Below are 16,570 nucleotides of genomic sequence, written 5' to 3'. Positions count from 1 at the left end.
GAGACAAAGGACCGGATGTACCTACTACATAGTACGGTTGGATAAGAATATGATTAGATATTTTGTTTACCTATGCAATTCAAATAATGTTACTCAATTATGCAAAACACGGCTAAAATATAATATATTATGATCAGCACAAAGGTTTTAAATCACTTTTTATACCAGAGTTCATACCTTAAATAGGGAAAATGTAGATGGAAGTTTGTATGACTATATATCTGTTGTTGGACGAAGTTACAGACAGGCTAAAAATATAGAGTAGGTATGCTGCTTTAAGGTCCCTTTTCTTGAGAATGACACCCATGAACTGGCCTTACGCAAGCTAAGTATAGACAGTAGGTATATCAATTCAAATAGAAAATGACTGTTAGTTTATCGAGATCCGAGAAGGTATGTAAATTTAAATACTTTGAATGAATCATTCATTAGGTGTCGGTAGAGATTATTTCAGCTAAGAGGTGATAAGAAATGGATAAAAGTCGTTTTAAATGGATTTTTCTGTAATCCGTACATTATTTGTTCCGTTCTTTGGTAATTTTATTCATTGGTTTTTATAAGCACTATAAGCAGTATTCTGGAGCGCACATAAAATATGGTTGGTATCTTTTTACGATTTAATTTTTAATAAGCAGAAACATCTACGAACGATGCTATTAAGCTTAGATAAAATTTACAAGTGGAAAAATGACTGTCATAGGTGAGACTTGAATTCATGGCTTCTGGATCGACACTCCAGCGCTCTGCCATCTGAGCCACCAAGACCATGCGTTAGTCGCAAATAGGCTACGACGGTGTGGTCTGGAACTCCGGACCTACTAAGCGCACACGCGCCTGGCCGCGTAGCCAAGATGCCAATCGCTTACGCTCCGTAGCGATCGAAACGCAACTGTCACTGTCGTGCTAATATGGAAGAGTGATAGAGAGACATAATGCTTTTCGTTGTCGAAGCGATAGCGATTGTAACCTTGGCTAGGCCGGCTGGGTAGATGACCTAAAAAGGCAGTCGCAGGCGCAGGCTCGATCACGACAGCTTCTGACAGGGAGCTCTAGAAAACCTTCTTTCAAGGCCTATACCTTATAAAAGGGTGGTCATTCTGCAGTGTAGCTTTTATACATATATTTTTTTTGTTTTCTATGTATTTTACTGCCTTGTTTTTGCGAAATCATAGTTTTTTTTAGCGGAAAAGACAAAGTCTAGTGTTATTTTATGGTTCTCATTAAAAAACGAATTGTCATCGAATTTTTGAATATAAATAAATGTATGTGTGTTGTATGTAAATGCTTATTATGTCCTCACTGACTGCCTTATTATCGCAGAGCCGAAACTGAGTACCTAGTCAATTTTCTTTCTTATCACGGTAGCTTTACAACTGCATAAAAATACCAAATGTTGTTTAGCCTTTTGACTAACTAATATCAACCTGTAACTGACCTAATGTCATTCAATTTTATTGTGCAATAAAGTTTGAATAACAATAATAAAGTTAATATCAGTGTCGGCACACTATTAACATTTATTAGTGTCCGACCGAAGGTTCGGTTTCGGTTTCGGTTTCGGCCAGTTTCGGCCAAAAAAACATGTTTCGGCTGTAGTTTCGGTTTCGGCCAAAAAACGGCCGAACCTTTCGGCCGGGCCGAAACTTACGAAATGGTACTTCGGACTAAGACCAAAAGTTGGGGAATAAGTAGGACAACAATAGTAATAACGTAATAACCTATATATACTGATTCATGTATAGGTACAGAAATTAATTGATTTATTATTATAAAACACAATTCCATTATGAGGGCGCCACTGGACGGTCGACGTACAGTTAATATTTTGCGAGGCTGAAAAGCTGACTATTGTTTAAAATGAAAAAAAAAACCCTTAAAAGTGTCCCCAGTACAATTTTTCATACGAATGCTCGACCTTAGCCTAATTTTTTAGTCTTTACCTCAATTTACCATTGGTTTGTATTCCACATGTCCTCTACTTCAGCTTAGCCTTGGGCCTCCCTGCGCCATGCTCGGCCTGCGGTCTCGCTTTTTAATACAATGGACATTGGTCTGTGCTCAACTACTTATTCTGAAGCCTGAAGCACGGCTTTGACTTCGCATGAAAGTTCGCCTCACTGGGGCACTTCGGACTTTTAGGCCCAGGTGAAGATCGGTACGCGGCCTTGCGATCATCATCATTCACTTGCCCATTCATTTGGGGTCGGCGCAGTATGTTTTTTTCGTCCATACCTCTCTCTCGCCCGTCATCTCATCATTCACTTGCGTTCGTTTCATATCATCTCTCACACAGTCCATCCACCTTTTTCTCGGTTTTCCACTCTTGTTACTTCCCTTGCGATATTGCTAACAAAAAAATTCGCGCTCGCTGCGCTCGCGTTTTTGGTTGGTTTTTTGGTTGACCCTATATCTAATCTACATGTTAGCTTGACTGATGAGTTAGACCAAGAAAATTCTGCAATGATTTTGATAGCATACGTAGTGCTACTAGTGCAAATGTTATTAATACGTCATAATTTCATAGAAGTTTTGACGTTTAAAATAACACTTGCACTGCGTGTGTTATCAAAATCATTGCAGAATTATCTTGGTCTAACTCCAGTAATTTTCTTAAAAAACTGCTTAATTAACATCAATTTCAAGGACATTGGGTGTTGACAGCCCCATAATATTTGTGTAAAAACGGTTTTATGACATTTTTTCAACGATTTTAGCAAGTCTACAAAAGTTTCGGTTTCGGTTTCGGTTTCGGCCGAAACTAGAGCCAAAGCCGAACATTCGGTTTCGGTTTCGGTTTCGGCAAAAAAACATGTTTCGGTCGGACACTAACATTTATTGGGGTTTAAAAATATTTTCTTTCAAATTAAATAAGATGTTAGGGGTCATCCGTCTTTGCCGTCGGCGTGTTTGATTAATTATTCAATTCATTAATACACATGGTAATAAACGTTTAATTTGACAGAGCCAACAGTATATTAATGTATGTAAGTATGTGTGTCAGACGCATCAAACGGGCCGGAAATGCCGGCCAGTCTCAGAGAATTAACTGCAAGTATCAGTGATACATGAATGAGTTAGGTATATATAGTACGTTCAATGAGTCATGAACGTACCCTATAGGTATTCGTACAGTTAAGAAATTCGTGTCAAAATGTCCTATAATATTTACTTATTTTATTGAAATAGAACCTAATTACATGCGGTTATAATATTTTTGAGCAAAGAGCAGTCTACCAAAAAATAGGCCCTTAAAATAACCATAAATTACGCTTTTAACTCCGGTTTGTGGTAAACTCTGCGCTGCTATACGAGTACGCTATAATTACCGCACCGCGCATTCCAAGCAAGCACAGAAGCATCTGCTTGCGCAAGAGGGCTAGGGACGCATTAATTAAATTTGATATAACATAATTTACAAGAAAAAAAAAATGTTTGATATATTCTAATCTGATCTTTTTGCGGTACACAATACGATCGATATTTGAACGATAATGTTTTAAATCGTTCGTCTCAGATTAAGTGTTTCAATTACACTAATATCAGTAAATACGTTTTACTCACTCACCTCACAGTTATTAATCTCCGCCCAGTAAGTAAGTACTTTTTAAAAATATAGTAGTAATTAAAAATACATGTTCGATAAAATCTTAATTAAGTACACAAAATACTTAATCTACAATATTATATTATTAATCAGTTAGAAAAATAATAGATAAAACAAAATAAGAAATAAATATGACAACTTAATCTTGTACAAATTGATTTAACATAAATAAGTGTCAGTTTTCAGTGTCATCTTTTTACACTGATAAATTGATAATCGTCAAGTCACTAGCAGCCAAGCAAAATGCCTACCTATCTACGCATGGAAATAAGTTGTGTATTTATTTACGTAAGCAATGATTTTGATTACGCATAGGTAATTAGTATAATTACAATTCTCACTTATGCACTTACCGGCTTTTAATTTTAGTTGATCTGTTAATCAGTGCGTCGCGTTTTTATATTAATTTATTTACTAATCTCGGCTAATAGTAAGTATGTAACCTCGACAAATCAATGCCATTTCCTGTAGGGGTAGGCAGACACCACGGATTTCCACTTGCTATGATCCTGACATATTATACCTCTTTCGCTTCCTTCACTTTCATAACATTCCTCATACACGCTTGTCGGTTAAGGGTGCTCTTGACCTGGCCTTTCTTCATGAGAATCGACCTAGTTTATTTAGGAAACTTACTCAATAGGTACCTACATATCGTGTCGTATCACAAATGGCATTTGAGCCTAATGAACAGTCATATTTGAAAACAAAGAATTGTGTTGTGAGAAAAGAATCTTATGATTGCACAAAAAACTAACACAGATACATATTCACACGTTATTAAATTAACTAATTTAGGCATTTTAATAAATGACTGAGAAATAATGAGCCTACACTTAAAATGTTTCTCGAATATGATGTTGTAAGGTCGTCGCTGCGCACAATCGTGAGGAAAGCAGCTTGTACCTTCTTCGGGTAATTTAAATAATTGAAATTTATAAGCCGTCATTTGCAAGTATCTTACTTTAACGCAAAAGTCTTGTTAGGTAGTTTTCTTAGTCTTTAGCTGGTGAAGGTTGGTAGTCAGTTGTACATAGTCCACGTACATACATGTGTAGATACTTACATTATAGACACATTTCGTTTAAGTTATTATTCAAGAGTAAATACTTCAATGTTTTAAGTTAAATAGTTGAAAATTTCTTTCTCAAAGATGTCTGAAATTTTCTCTGGCATGGTACGAAAACATCTCTACATTTTCTTCACACCCCGCAGAAAACTGGTGCCCATTATAATCGACCAAGAGATGCGAGGTCATAGGGTCAACTTGGGTTGCATTTTCATCTTCCAAATGCTAGTTATGTGATAATATGCGAGTATATTTAAGCAATATTTATGAAAGGCAGAAACCGAGTTCATAATTTAGAAAAACAACTACATTTTTTATGTATATATTGTAATATATGAGAATCTTTGAACCAACTTGTCCAATTTTGAATTAAAATGTATGTTGTCCAAAGACTAGGGACCCGAGTTTAATACACAAAATCCATATGTCAATGGATATCTCATTTAAATAACTCACATTTATAGACGAATCGCGAATTTACTTTATTACCTTTATTTACCGACGTTTCCACACCCGTCTATAAATGTGAGTTAATATATTATGTTCAAAATGTGAAATATTCTATGGATGTCTCATTATTCGAACGCATAGATAATAGTAAACATTATAGTGGTGTAAGAGAGATTAATTAACCTGTCTTGTTTACTTTTCAGTTTACATAATCATTAGTAGTCAGCTCGATTAACCAATCTCGCGCATACCAACGCATCGAAGTACTTAAGACAATGCAAACAGCTGTCGAGTGCACTTGGATCTACTGAAGTATCAGTAAACCCGTATGACTATACCCCAGTCAACGGAAAACACATTTTGTGAGATTTTGGCATCATTTTTATTGGAATCATTTATTACCAGTGATCGTACATTTTCCAGCATTTTTGGTGCAGCAGAGTGGTGTTAACGGAATTGGTATAGATAATTTCAACTGAAATGGTAAATTAAGGTTAATATTAACGTAATTAACGCTAATTAATCATTAGGGTTGAAATTATTTATACCAATTCCGTTAACACCACTCCGCTGCACGAAATCGATTCGCGTGGTGTTAACGGAATTGGTATAGATCATTTCAACTGAAATGGTAAATTAAGGTTAATATCAACGTAATAAACGCTAATTAATCATTAGGGTTGAAATTATTTATACCAATTCCGTTAACAACACTTCGTGCATCAAAAACGCTGGAAAATGTACGATCCCTATTTATTACATAAATTCCCCTATATCTGTATTTAATCAGATCAGGTTACAAATCCCTACTAATATTATAAATTCGAAAATAACTCTGTTTATCTGTCTGTTACCTTGGGCAAAATAACTCACACAAATACATAAAAATACCAAATTATACAAGACAATCTTTTTAACCTAGATAACTGTGTTTTAACCTAAGCCTTCCGAACGTCAAAAATCCCTGTGGCGGGCTCCGCAACTTCGTAATAATAGGTATTTTTAAGTACCTAGTAATAACATTTTTTTAAATATTTAGAAGAATGTCACCAATGTTAAGGTTTTTAATACGAAAATAAATTGAGATTTTAGTGAGTAGCTAAAAATATATTCTGAATTATTTTACAACTTTTTTTATAGTGGTCATCTTCCTCTTAGATTGGTCTATTAGTTCTTTAATTAAACTTCCGCGGCCAGCCGTGCGCGTGGGCACTCGCGGATGGAGAAATTCGTAGAGCAAACAAAGATGCGCATATGTAAATTACGCGACGGAGAAAGCCACGTCTTATGACGAAATGGCGACAAAGCCGTAAAAACTGTCATTTCTGCGAAGGTGCGGTACTTAAATAATTTCTTAGGTCATGGGACTATCGACATCCGTTGTCAGGTTTCAATACTCAAACAGAAAACAAAAGTAGGTTCCATCTTCTTTCCCGTAAGTGGAGTCTCATTTCGAGTTATGATTAGGTATAATGCTTAATACCGGACTCCACGTAGTTTTTACCAAAACTATGGATGTGTTTTTATGGGTATGTTTTACCAATGTTAATGTCTGGGTACACAACAGACAAATTACAAGTATATGTATGTTTGATTCTCTTGTGCTATCTAGGAATTCAACGAGAGGCACTGCCGTATTCGAACTTCAAGATATTCACAAGAGACGACACCTACTAGATCCATTCTAGATACGTTATAGTTTAAGATATTAACTAGTTCTCTTTTGAAGCGCAATTCGGGCAACCAATGTCACTTTTACGTTAGATAGAGTAAGATATATCTATTAGATGTGAATTGGATCTCTAAATCATATCCTGTGGAAATCGTTCAAGAGTATCTCCAGAATCGCGCAAATGTCAAATTTGACAGGTTAGATCTTAAACATATCGTTGTCGTATCTTGGTGATGTCTAAAAGATATCTAATAGATGTCTATTTCAAAATCCGAATCGGGCCCGCAGTTTAATCTACAAATAAAGTTAATATTGGTAATTCTTCGATTCGTTACCCGTCTTTGTTGTGTCACTGGAAAGGAATACGCATACATTGCGTCTGACACTCAATTTGCAACGGCTAATCTTTTCTACGTTGCAAAATTAAGGATGACTCACGCTAGACCGGGCCGGGGCCGGGCCGGAGCTTCCGGCGCTTCGTTTTCTAAGGAAAGCACCACGTGATCACTGATCAGCCGTCATAGAAAATGACATATTGGACTCCTCGACCTCGTATAAATAATAAAGCCTCGAAATTAATAGATTTTCATTGAATACCACTACTATTACTACCTACTCCTACTATTACGCTGCGTGATGTCACGTTTTAGGAAATATTGTTTACAGACAGACGTTTGACTACGTAACTTTCTTCTAGAATAATAAAATATTAACTATGTTAAGGGATTTCGCTAAGGTCGAAGAGTTCGAGAATAGTTTTAGCTGTTATCATGATTTTACTATCTTGATAGATCGCTATCTAATAGTATTCTATTAGACAGAGCAGGGGCTTCCCATCTGCGGCCTGCGGGCCGGATTCGGCTAACAGAAAGGAAAATAGGAGACCCGCAGGCCAAAAGCTTAGACCCGCCGAAGCGGGTTCTCAAAATATGGGACCCTTCAGATAGATAATAAAATATGTATAAAATGAATAATTTGTTAGTAGATATTTTGCTGCTATCCCGATTTATAGCCATGGAATTTAGGAATGATCCAAATTTTTCAGTCAGAAACCTACAAATCCCGATTTTTATAAGTAACTATTATCCTAATGATGAGTGTTTTTTAGTATTTTCCTATTCTTAGACAATTATTCATGCCAAAAAGGCAATCGATAGGAATCAGCTACTGATTGTGAAAAAATGCAACCCGAAATTAATGATAGCATCTTATTAACGGTCCGCCTGACCCTAGTTAACCTTCGAGTAGTATACTCCGTAACTGTGCACTTAAGTCACGATTAACATATTGCTCAGTAAACTGAGATATTTTATGTCATAAAATATACTACAGAAAATAATGCTATGTTCTCCAGTGACCGAGGCCGTATTTCAGTTTCAAATGTATATATGAATAGTAGTGTAATTACTTAGAGCAGCGGTCGGCAACCTTTTTTTGCGTAGTTTTAGTAGCGTAGTTAACGATGAGTAAGTTGACGCGGGCCGCACTTTGTTAATATTTATGACTTTATCAGACATTGTCGTTTCTCAATATTACATAGCCAGAGAGGCTCGCAGGCCGCAAGTGACAGTTTCACGAGCCGCATGCGGCCCGCGGGCTGCAGGTTGCCGACCGCCGACTTAGAGTAACACAAATAAAAATATTCAATAAAATAATTGAATTTTTTCTTTTTTTTTAACTGCACAGTTATGTGTATTGATTTGACGTTTAGAAATCGATTATAATCCGTTTTTTTTTTCAGTTTAGAAATTTTATAACCTCAAAATTAGTGGTAACTTTTGTCGACAACAAGGTACAACAACTTTTTTTCTCCAAAATTAAATCTGAGTAACTAACTATGCATGGAATTATATTATTGTACCGCAATATTCTATACCTGCCATAGGAACCCTAGAATTTCGGAAGAACAAGTTAATTACTTACCTACTACTGCTTTTGAAGTTAGAAAAAATCTAATCTTAAAAAAAAGGGGTGTATGTTATTATTAGTTTTAACAAAATTTTGTTTAGTAGAATTGTAACTGACCTGCAAATAAATGGCTTATCGACATAACAAATGAATTTAACAAAAGTATGCTAGTTACGGCGATTTTTTAAAGTTAAATAACTGGTTGATATTTATACTTTGTGTTCAAGATCAGTGCGATAGTTACTATATTAGTTAATCAGAGAACACTAATGATATGAGTATAGAAAGATGGGAGACTAAAACTTAAGTAATGTATCTACACCAGCAGCCACATTACACGTCTACCTATTACCTATCAACTGTATAAGTCCGTATTTAGTACATTATTAGATAAATGCTGCATTACGCAATAGTTTACATAAATAAACAAATGCATGTTTTATATTTATTGTCATCGACGGTTACATCACTAGCGCAGATGCTCGTTTAGCTCGCACCTAGGCATCGTTGGAAAAGAAAGTCCTACGTAAGTTACACGCGCAGCCGCCGCCTCGGTCACGGCGCTTTGACCCCACCCGAATACTATTAGCTTACGATTCCATTCAACTTTTTCCATTGTGTTTACTTATTTTTACGTAAAATTAAATGCCAGTACGTATACATATTCTAGCGAGCCACTAAAACCTTTACGTCTTATGGGCCAAATCTCTAGAATAATTATTTTGAGCGGATTCACCGAAGCTTGGTCGATGTGGTGACCTGCTTGCGAAGGGAATTTATTTATGTGATGTGATAGGAGAGTGTGGATAATTGTTTCCAAGATTACCTTTCGTCCACATTCGAATGACGAACCAAACCTGCCGATAATTCAAGAACGTTATTAATAAAGCAGAGTGCCCTATTCGTGTGTATCTTTGGCGTTTAGTATAGGTATGTACAAGCGATTCTTAAATGTATAACTTAAAGAATAAAGTATAATATATGTAGTAAGTAATTGTTCAAAATATACGATTTATTTTCTTTGGAAATGGTTTTCCGGAAAATGTTTTCGCTCGTCTATTGTTAAATTGTTTAAATATACTTAAATCACCGAAGCAAGTAGCTACTAGAGTATTTCCGTAATATATTTTTAATGAGACTTATTGTACGAGTACACAATGCTTATCGACGGTGGCAGTGCCCACGCGAAAGTGCGTGCGTTTATTTTTTTATAATTAAATAGAAAAATAAATATGCTATTTGCGGTGTTTTGTCAGATGAATGATATAAATCGGGGGTTCTTTACCTACTCTGAACTAAAGAGGACCAAAACGTATACGGAAACATCTGATGAGAACAAATTGTTATAACTAATACATTTCGTTTTGGCAATTCAGCTTTAGTCATACTAATTTGGGAAGCTTCGGTCCATTAATTCAGCACAAGGTTCCATGGGAATCGTCACAATTCGTTACAAACATTACCGCTCACGTAATATGATTATAATATCCGCAAATAAAATATTAGGTACACATTCAAATTTCAGCGCTACTTCCACACATCACGGTTTAAATTTCAATTAACCAATGGAAACCGGTAGATACCAGTAGGGGTCCGAATTTTATTGTGTATGACTTTGCAAAGTCGGTCATATGACCAAATCAACTTTCTATAAGTACCTAACTTTATGAAGATATTTAGACTAGAAATGCGTCGGAAACAACGAAATCCTTGCGATAATTTAAACAACAAACTAAAATATACTCCATATCGGCTCGAACATCTTATCGCTACCCTTCAACCGGAAAAGCAAAGATAAAAAGGCGTTTTACAAAAGAGAATACCGCCATGAAAAAAAAAAAGAAAATCCAATAAAGAAAACAAAATAAAATAAAATGTGACAAGCTATTGAAGCTATCGAATTAACACGTTTTACTCACCTCTTATATATTAACAGAATACAGTAAAGTGGAAATTAACAGTCGGTTATCGTTATGGGTGCCAACTCATGCCCCATAACAATTGGCACGTAGTTAAACTGACATTGCAGTAACGGGTGAAATCTTTGGCTAACATTGCATAAAGATAACTTTGTAACGTTGATGCCGCCGTCACGAAATCGGTCAATATTATGTAGAGCCTACGTTTTGAAGCATTTGACTTGTTGTTTAGGGTATTCCGCTACTTTCGTGTGGTTGATAAGAGATAAAAATATTTGTGTAAATATCACTCATCTGTTAATGTGTAGAAAAAATATATTTCCTTAAGTTTGAAACTTTGTAAAGCCAAGGCAAAAGTCCAAACTGAGTAATATTCAGCCCATATTATGTGCTTCAAAAGAATACTAGATATTTAACGTGTACCATGTGAAATATGTATTTTCAAGGAGTACGAGTATATAAATACTACAAAAGTATACATAATAATACCGGGTGTGGCCTGTAACACGAGCAAATAATTAAAACATAGATTGTACTCCTCAAACGGTGAAATTTTAGTTAAACAACTTTTTTAAATTATGAAGTATTTATAGATTTCCTATTTTTCATACAAAATAAATATTATCTTCAATGGACGCCATCGCCATGCCATATCATTTGTGACTGACGTTGCTTGTCACGCCTTAAACATAAAATTCGCAATACATTGCGTCTTAGAATAAACTTTAAAGTGTATTCAAAATCAAACCACAAGTTATTTTTAAAAGTTGCTGAACAATTGTTGGTCAGTATGAGGAGTACAACCTACAGTTAATTTTTTTGCTCGTCTTACAGGCCACACCCGGTGTATATTTTCTAATAACACTTATTCTTATCTTCGGTCCGATATTTTAAGGCCTCTACGGTTTTAGACACAGCCGCACGCATGCGTAAACATTTTTGGCAATGCGGTTTGTTCCGGGTGGTCGCTTACCCCGAATCTTTCGTTGAATAAAGTGTTGAGCTTTCATAACACTATAAGTAATACCCACTAAGTAACGTACCGTAGTAAATCACAGCTTATTGATCTCCGGATCATGCCAGTTGACATATGATTCAACGTTTACACAACGTTGTTTTGGGCGGGCGCGCGCGTGAACTCCCGCGCAGTGCAAGTCGACGCGCGGCCGCGAGCACCAGTGAGCATTCCGACATTTCCGACTCGTGCGCATATTGTAGTGCTGTTGTTCCACCAGTGAAGTGACCCGACACCATGAGACTAGTGAGTATCAGTGTGTGTTATTTTGAACTTTAATAGGTTAGACAATTGACAGTGATATGAAAATTGATACCGTCATGAAATTCAGGAAGCTTTTAAACCAACGTACAATTATTGCTGAGGGATCGGCATACTTTGAGAAAAAACACAGCTGCAGGAAACCCATCAGTTATAGAATTATAAGGAACAACGAATTTTGATTTTGAACTGTTAACTTTTGGAAAACAGTCAGCGCTTCCCGCACTTTTGCACCTCGAAAGAGCCGCATGCGGTTTGCGGCGGCGATTTGCCGACCTCTTTACATATACCTAATGTATCAAAAATGCGCGCATGTTATCGGTTTTTTTTGTAATGCAATAGTTTTAAAGTGGTACTGAGTTTCATAATTTTTTTAGGAAATATTTAAAGTTATTTTGTGCTTAAGTGATTTGAAGCTTCTTGATCAGCTTAAAGTAAACAAAGGTGTTGTAAGTTAAACGAGTATACCAGTAGTGGTTTTATCTGTAGCATCTTTGTTTCAAATTTGATATCACATTTTTGTTCGAACGGTAAAGATTTATAAGTCAAGTACCTAGTTATTTGGAGTTGCGTTCCTCAAAGATAAAACAAAATAAAGAATCCCTTTTTCTATGGAACTCATACAGGGCGTAGGGACGTTTTACATTTAAATCAATACCTATCAAATCTTCAACGCAAAAAAGCCCACTGTCGCGTGCATTTTTACACTTGTGCAAAAATCAAAGGTAAAATCCGAGAACCGCGATACTTATGATAAAATGCGCGATGATGTATGGAGACTAATAACGGTGAAGTTATGTTAACCCCTCAAGCATTGTTTGCACGCTTTCATAGTAAAAGTATCACCTCATCAATCCCATTGGAAACTTTTTAATAAGTATACCGAGGACAAAAGCTCTTTTCCATTAAGCTAAGCTGATGGTATCTATCTATTAGTTCAATTAGTTGGCTATTAATCTGCACTTCATATGACGGACCTTCCTTCCTGGACATAATTATGAAGTTTGCATGTTATTACCGTATAATGATGTTACGCGATAGCAATTATGATTATATATAGAAACATAACAATTGAACGTGATTCAGGATACATCATTAAAATCGTGTTAAAACTGTTTAACCGTTTCAAGATTTATAACTTCATATTGTGTAAGTTACGTTTTTCATTTCGTGTTATTTGATTTAATCTTTAAGAGTTTTACAAACGAATGTCTATAAATCTTGACTGGGAATTATAACATTTATGACATGATCGAGTTATAAATTAAATTGTAATAATTATTTACATAAAGGTAAGATTATTGTTTTGACATCGTTGTGAATTAATTTATGCTTTACATTATACATTGGTAAATGTATACCTAATTATAATTATAATATATGATGATTGGGTAAAAATCGAGCTTCGAAAGATTGCCACACGGTATTACAGTCATTGACTAAATATATTAATTGTACCGTAAAACGGGGTGAGTAGGTTTCGCGGGGAGAGGTGGGTTATGAATGGGGAGAGAAGGTTTGAGAGCGGGGTGAGAAGGGATTTTAAAGCTACTGCTACAAAAATAATGTATTCCAATTTAAAATGGAGCTATAGTAATACGCATAATAAAAAAAAATCTATCCAACAATCTTCCAAAATCACCTTTGTATGAAAACCCCTCTCACCCCAAATACGAGGCACTATACGGGGTGAGGTGGGTTTTCCTCTTTATCGTCAAAGTTATGAAATGGAACTACCCAAAATAAAATAAAAACTAAAATACAAACGTCCGGAACACATATTATATACACCATTCAGTTTTCAAATGTAAAAATAAAATGTTATCGAGGTTTGAATATCAGTTTTGACCCTACTCACCCTATTTTACGGTACTGAATACATAATTATGTCAAGGCAAGTTAGGCTGATTCCGAAGAATTCAGGTATTACTTGATTATGTTTTTTCACGCTTGGCCCACGATGACCATGAAAATTTTAAAATTCCAGAGCAAATAATCTCATTGTGTTAAATTTTGTCTTTTTCTAAAATCTAAATGACGGATAGAGACAAGCGATTATCAACGGTTAGTTGATTTGACACACGGATTTTAACGCGTTTTTATTATACAATTTGCATAGTCTACTCCATCCTCTTATTACTTATATCCCACTTATCAAAATCTAATTATCTCGAAACATAATCCGTTGAACACTATTCGAGTAACAAATTTTCCCACGCATTTTCTTTCCTTACCAATTCATACTAATTGTTGGAGATTATCATTCTTACCTTTCTAGCGAATTGCCTATTGTAATTAACTTTTTAACCAGTCACTTGGCAGCTGCATGTACTATGCAGAAATAGAATACCTCCCATAGACTCCGCATTATTACCGAAAACTCGTAGTCAATACGCAAGCGCTCTTGAGTTATGCGTTTAGGTTCACGTGCCTCCTGAAGACATACTCGTACCCAATTAAGGGCTATAATGGTAAATATCTGGAGTCCGCAGGGTATTCCTGTAGTTAATGCAAATAAATAGATACTATAGGAATTACGAATTTGTATTAAAATATGTGTATCAGGAACTACCTATTTTGCAAATAGGTACATCATAATTAACATACTCAGTTACATTCAACACCATTTTCTACCTCCTTCAACAACCTATGTGTACTTGAATCTCCTTTAATTAAAGTACTTAATTGTCTATCTTTATTAATAATTAATTAATAATTTTGAATAAGTGCTGTGCTACATTTATGGGGATGCCAATCCGTGGTGACTTGGTGAGCGCAAATGCGGATTAGCCACGTCAAATTAAGCCGAATTTGGGCAATCTGCGGAAATAATTCGTGTAGTTTTGAAAATTGGTACAGGTATACCTTGTGGTGTCCAGATAAACATACTAAAAGGCCTCGAGGGTAGGGGGTGTGCTGAGGGTGTGGGGGGGGGGGGGGGTGAAGGTACCTGTTTTCATATTTTTGCTCATATCTCGAATAGCATTATAATTACTTCGGACAAAAGTTTTAACATAAAATTTACTACAAATTTGGTTATGTTTATTTTTACTCTACAATCAATACTTTAGGAGCTACAGGCTGTTAAAGTTAAATAAGAGATAAAAAATAGACGATTTAAGAAAACGTCGTTTTTTTGTAATTGTTCATCATGAATAAAAAAAATTGTTTAGAATAAGCAACGTGTTTTACCCTTTAGTTCCCCTAACTTTTGAACTATGAGTCCAAAAATTTTTTAAAAAATCGTGAAAACATAGCTTAGTAAAGACTTTCAAGGAAAAATATAGCGAACCTAATCGGTATAGCTGTTTTTGAGTTTTTGCAAATAGTCTATTTTAACAGACGTGTAACTACGGAACCCTACACTGAGCATGGCCCGACATGCTCTTGGCCGGTTTTTTTATATTTTATCAGCAGGTCGCTTAGCTTGCTTATTCTAAACAATTTTTTTTTATTTATGATGAACAATTACAAAAAAACGACGTTTTCTTAAATCGTCTATTTTTTATCTCTTATTTAACTTTAACAGCCTGTAGCTCCTAAAGTATTGATTGTAGAGTAAAAATAAACATAACCAAATTTGTAGTAAATTTTATGTTAAAACTTTTGTCCGAAGTAATTATAATGCTATTCGAGATATGAGCAAAAATATGAAAAAAGGTACATTCAACCCCCCCCTACACCCTCAGCACACCCCCTACCCTCGAGGACTTTTAGTATGTTTATCTGGACACCACAAGGTATACCTGTACCAATTTTCAAAACTACACGAATTATTTCCGCAGATTATTGGCGCAGATGGTCCTATATGCTGCATCTAGTTAAGAGGTCTCTGTATGCGGGTAGGTATCTTCGTGTTAACATGGAGGAAGAATCTATAAGTATAGATAATCTTTATGGCATCGCACAAGTAATAGCAATTTAAATGAATAATAATCCTGCTGTTAATTTTGATTGCTTACTCATAATTTCATAGGCCAGTAATACATATATGTACCTACATAGGTATTGTGTGTCTGTTGTTTACCTCTGCTTGGGTTATAGTAGAGAAGACATATTATTGCAGGAGACTGTGCATAAAATCGTATTCAGACTACGATCTATAACGTAACTGAATTAGGGGCATTGTAAATAGTTTATCTTTGTGTAAATCATGAATGTATTAATCATGCAATAAATAAATAAATAACTATCAACTGAGTAGTTAATAGTTATACAAATTTATTTAGCAATTATGCGATGAAAATCACGACCTCAATTTTTCATTAACTTAACTCCTCTCTTACATAATCGATCAAGGGTGGAATCCGTGTTAATGTGTTGTCTTCAGACACAATAAAATAATCATTATGTTGCACTTTCCCCCGATGATGCAACCATGCGCTCGCGCTCCGATCTGCCCGTTAACACGAGTCGGAAGATGCTTAAGGATTCTCCCAGAATACTGATGTTATGACTACAAAAGGCTTTAAGCTTATAAATATTTACTTCCCTTTTTCACCCGACTGTGGCAAAGCCAAAAACGAAGTTTCTCTGCTATGTATGCTGACAGTGCCGTAGGTTGGATTTGTAATGGGTATTCTTATACAAAATTAAGTAAATAATATTCGAAATTAAAATGTATAAACGCAGTATTTTCTAAAATCTAAAAATATAGCGCCCAAGAAGAAGT

At 35.4% G+C, this 16,570-nt stretch overlaps 1 protein-coding gene across 1 annotated transcript in view; it reads left to right on the top strand.

Annotated features, from left to right (window-relative positions):
• Nucleotides 1-11,756: 11,756 nt before the first annotated feature.
• LOC134792364 (putative uncharacterized protein DDB_G0271606) overlaps nucleotides 11,757-16,570 on the top strand; it is a 38,946-nt gene continuing 34,132 nt past the window's right edge. Inside the window, exon 1 of the mRNA XM_063763644.1 lies at nucleotides 11,757-11,883. Coding sequence (XP_063619714.1) covers nucleotides 11,875-11,883 — 9 coding nt within the window. The 5' untranslated portion in view covers nucleotides 11,757-11,874. The remainder of the gene's footprint in view (nucleotides 11,884-16,570) is intronic.

The sequence above is a fragment of the Cydia splendana genome, chromosome 7 (assembly GCF_910591565.1).
Source record: "Cydia splendana chromosome 7, ilCydSple1.2, whole genome shotgun sequence".
Lineage (NCBI taxonomy): Eukaryota > Metazoa > Arthropoda > Insecta > Lepidoptera > Tortricidae > Cydia > Cydia splendana.
Note: the sequence above shows the minus strand (reverse complement) of the source record. Positions and strands in the feature narration are given on the sequence as shown.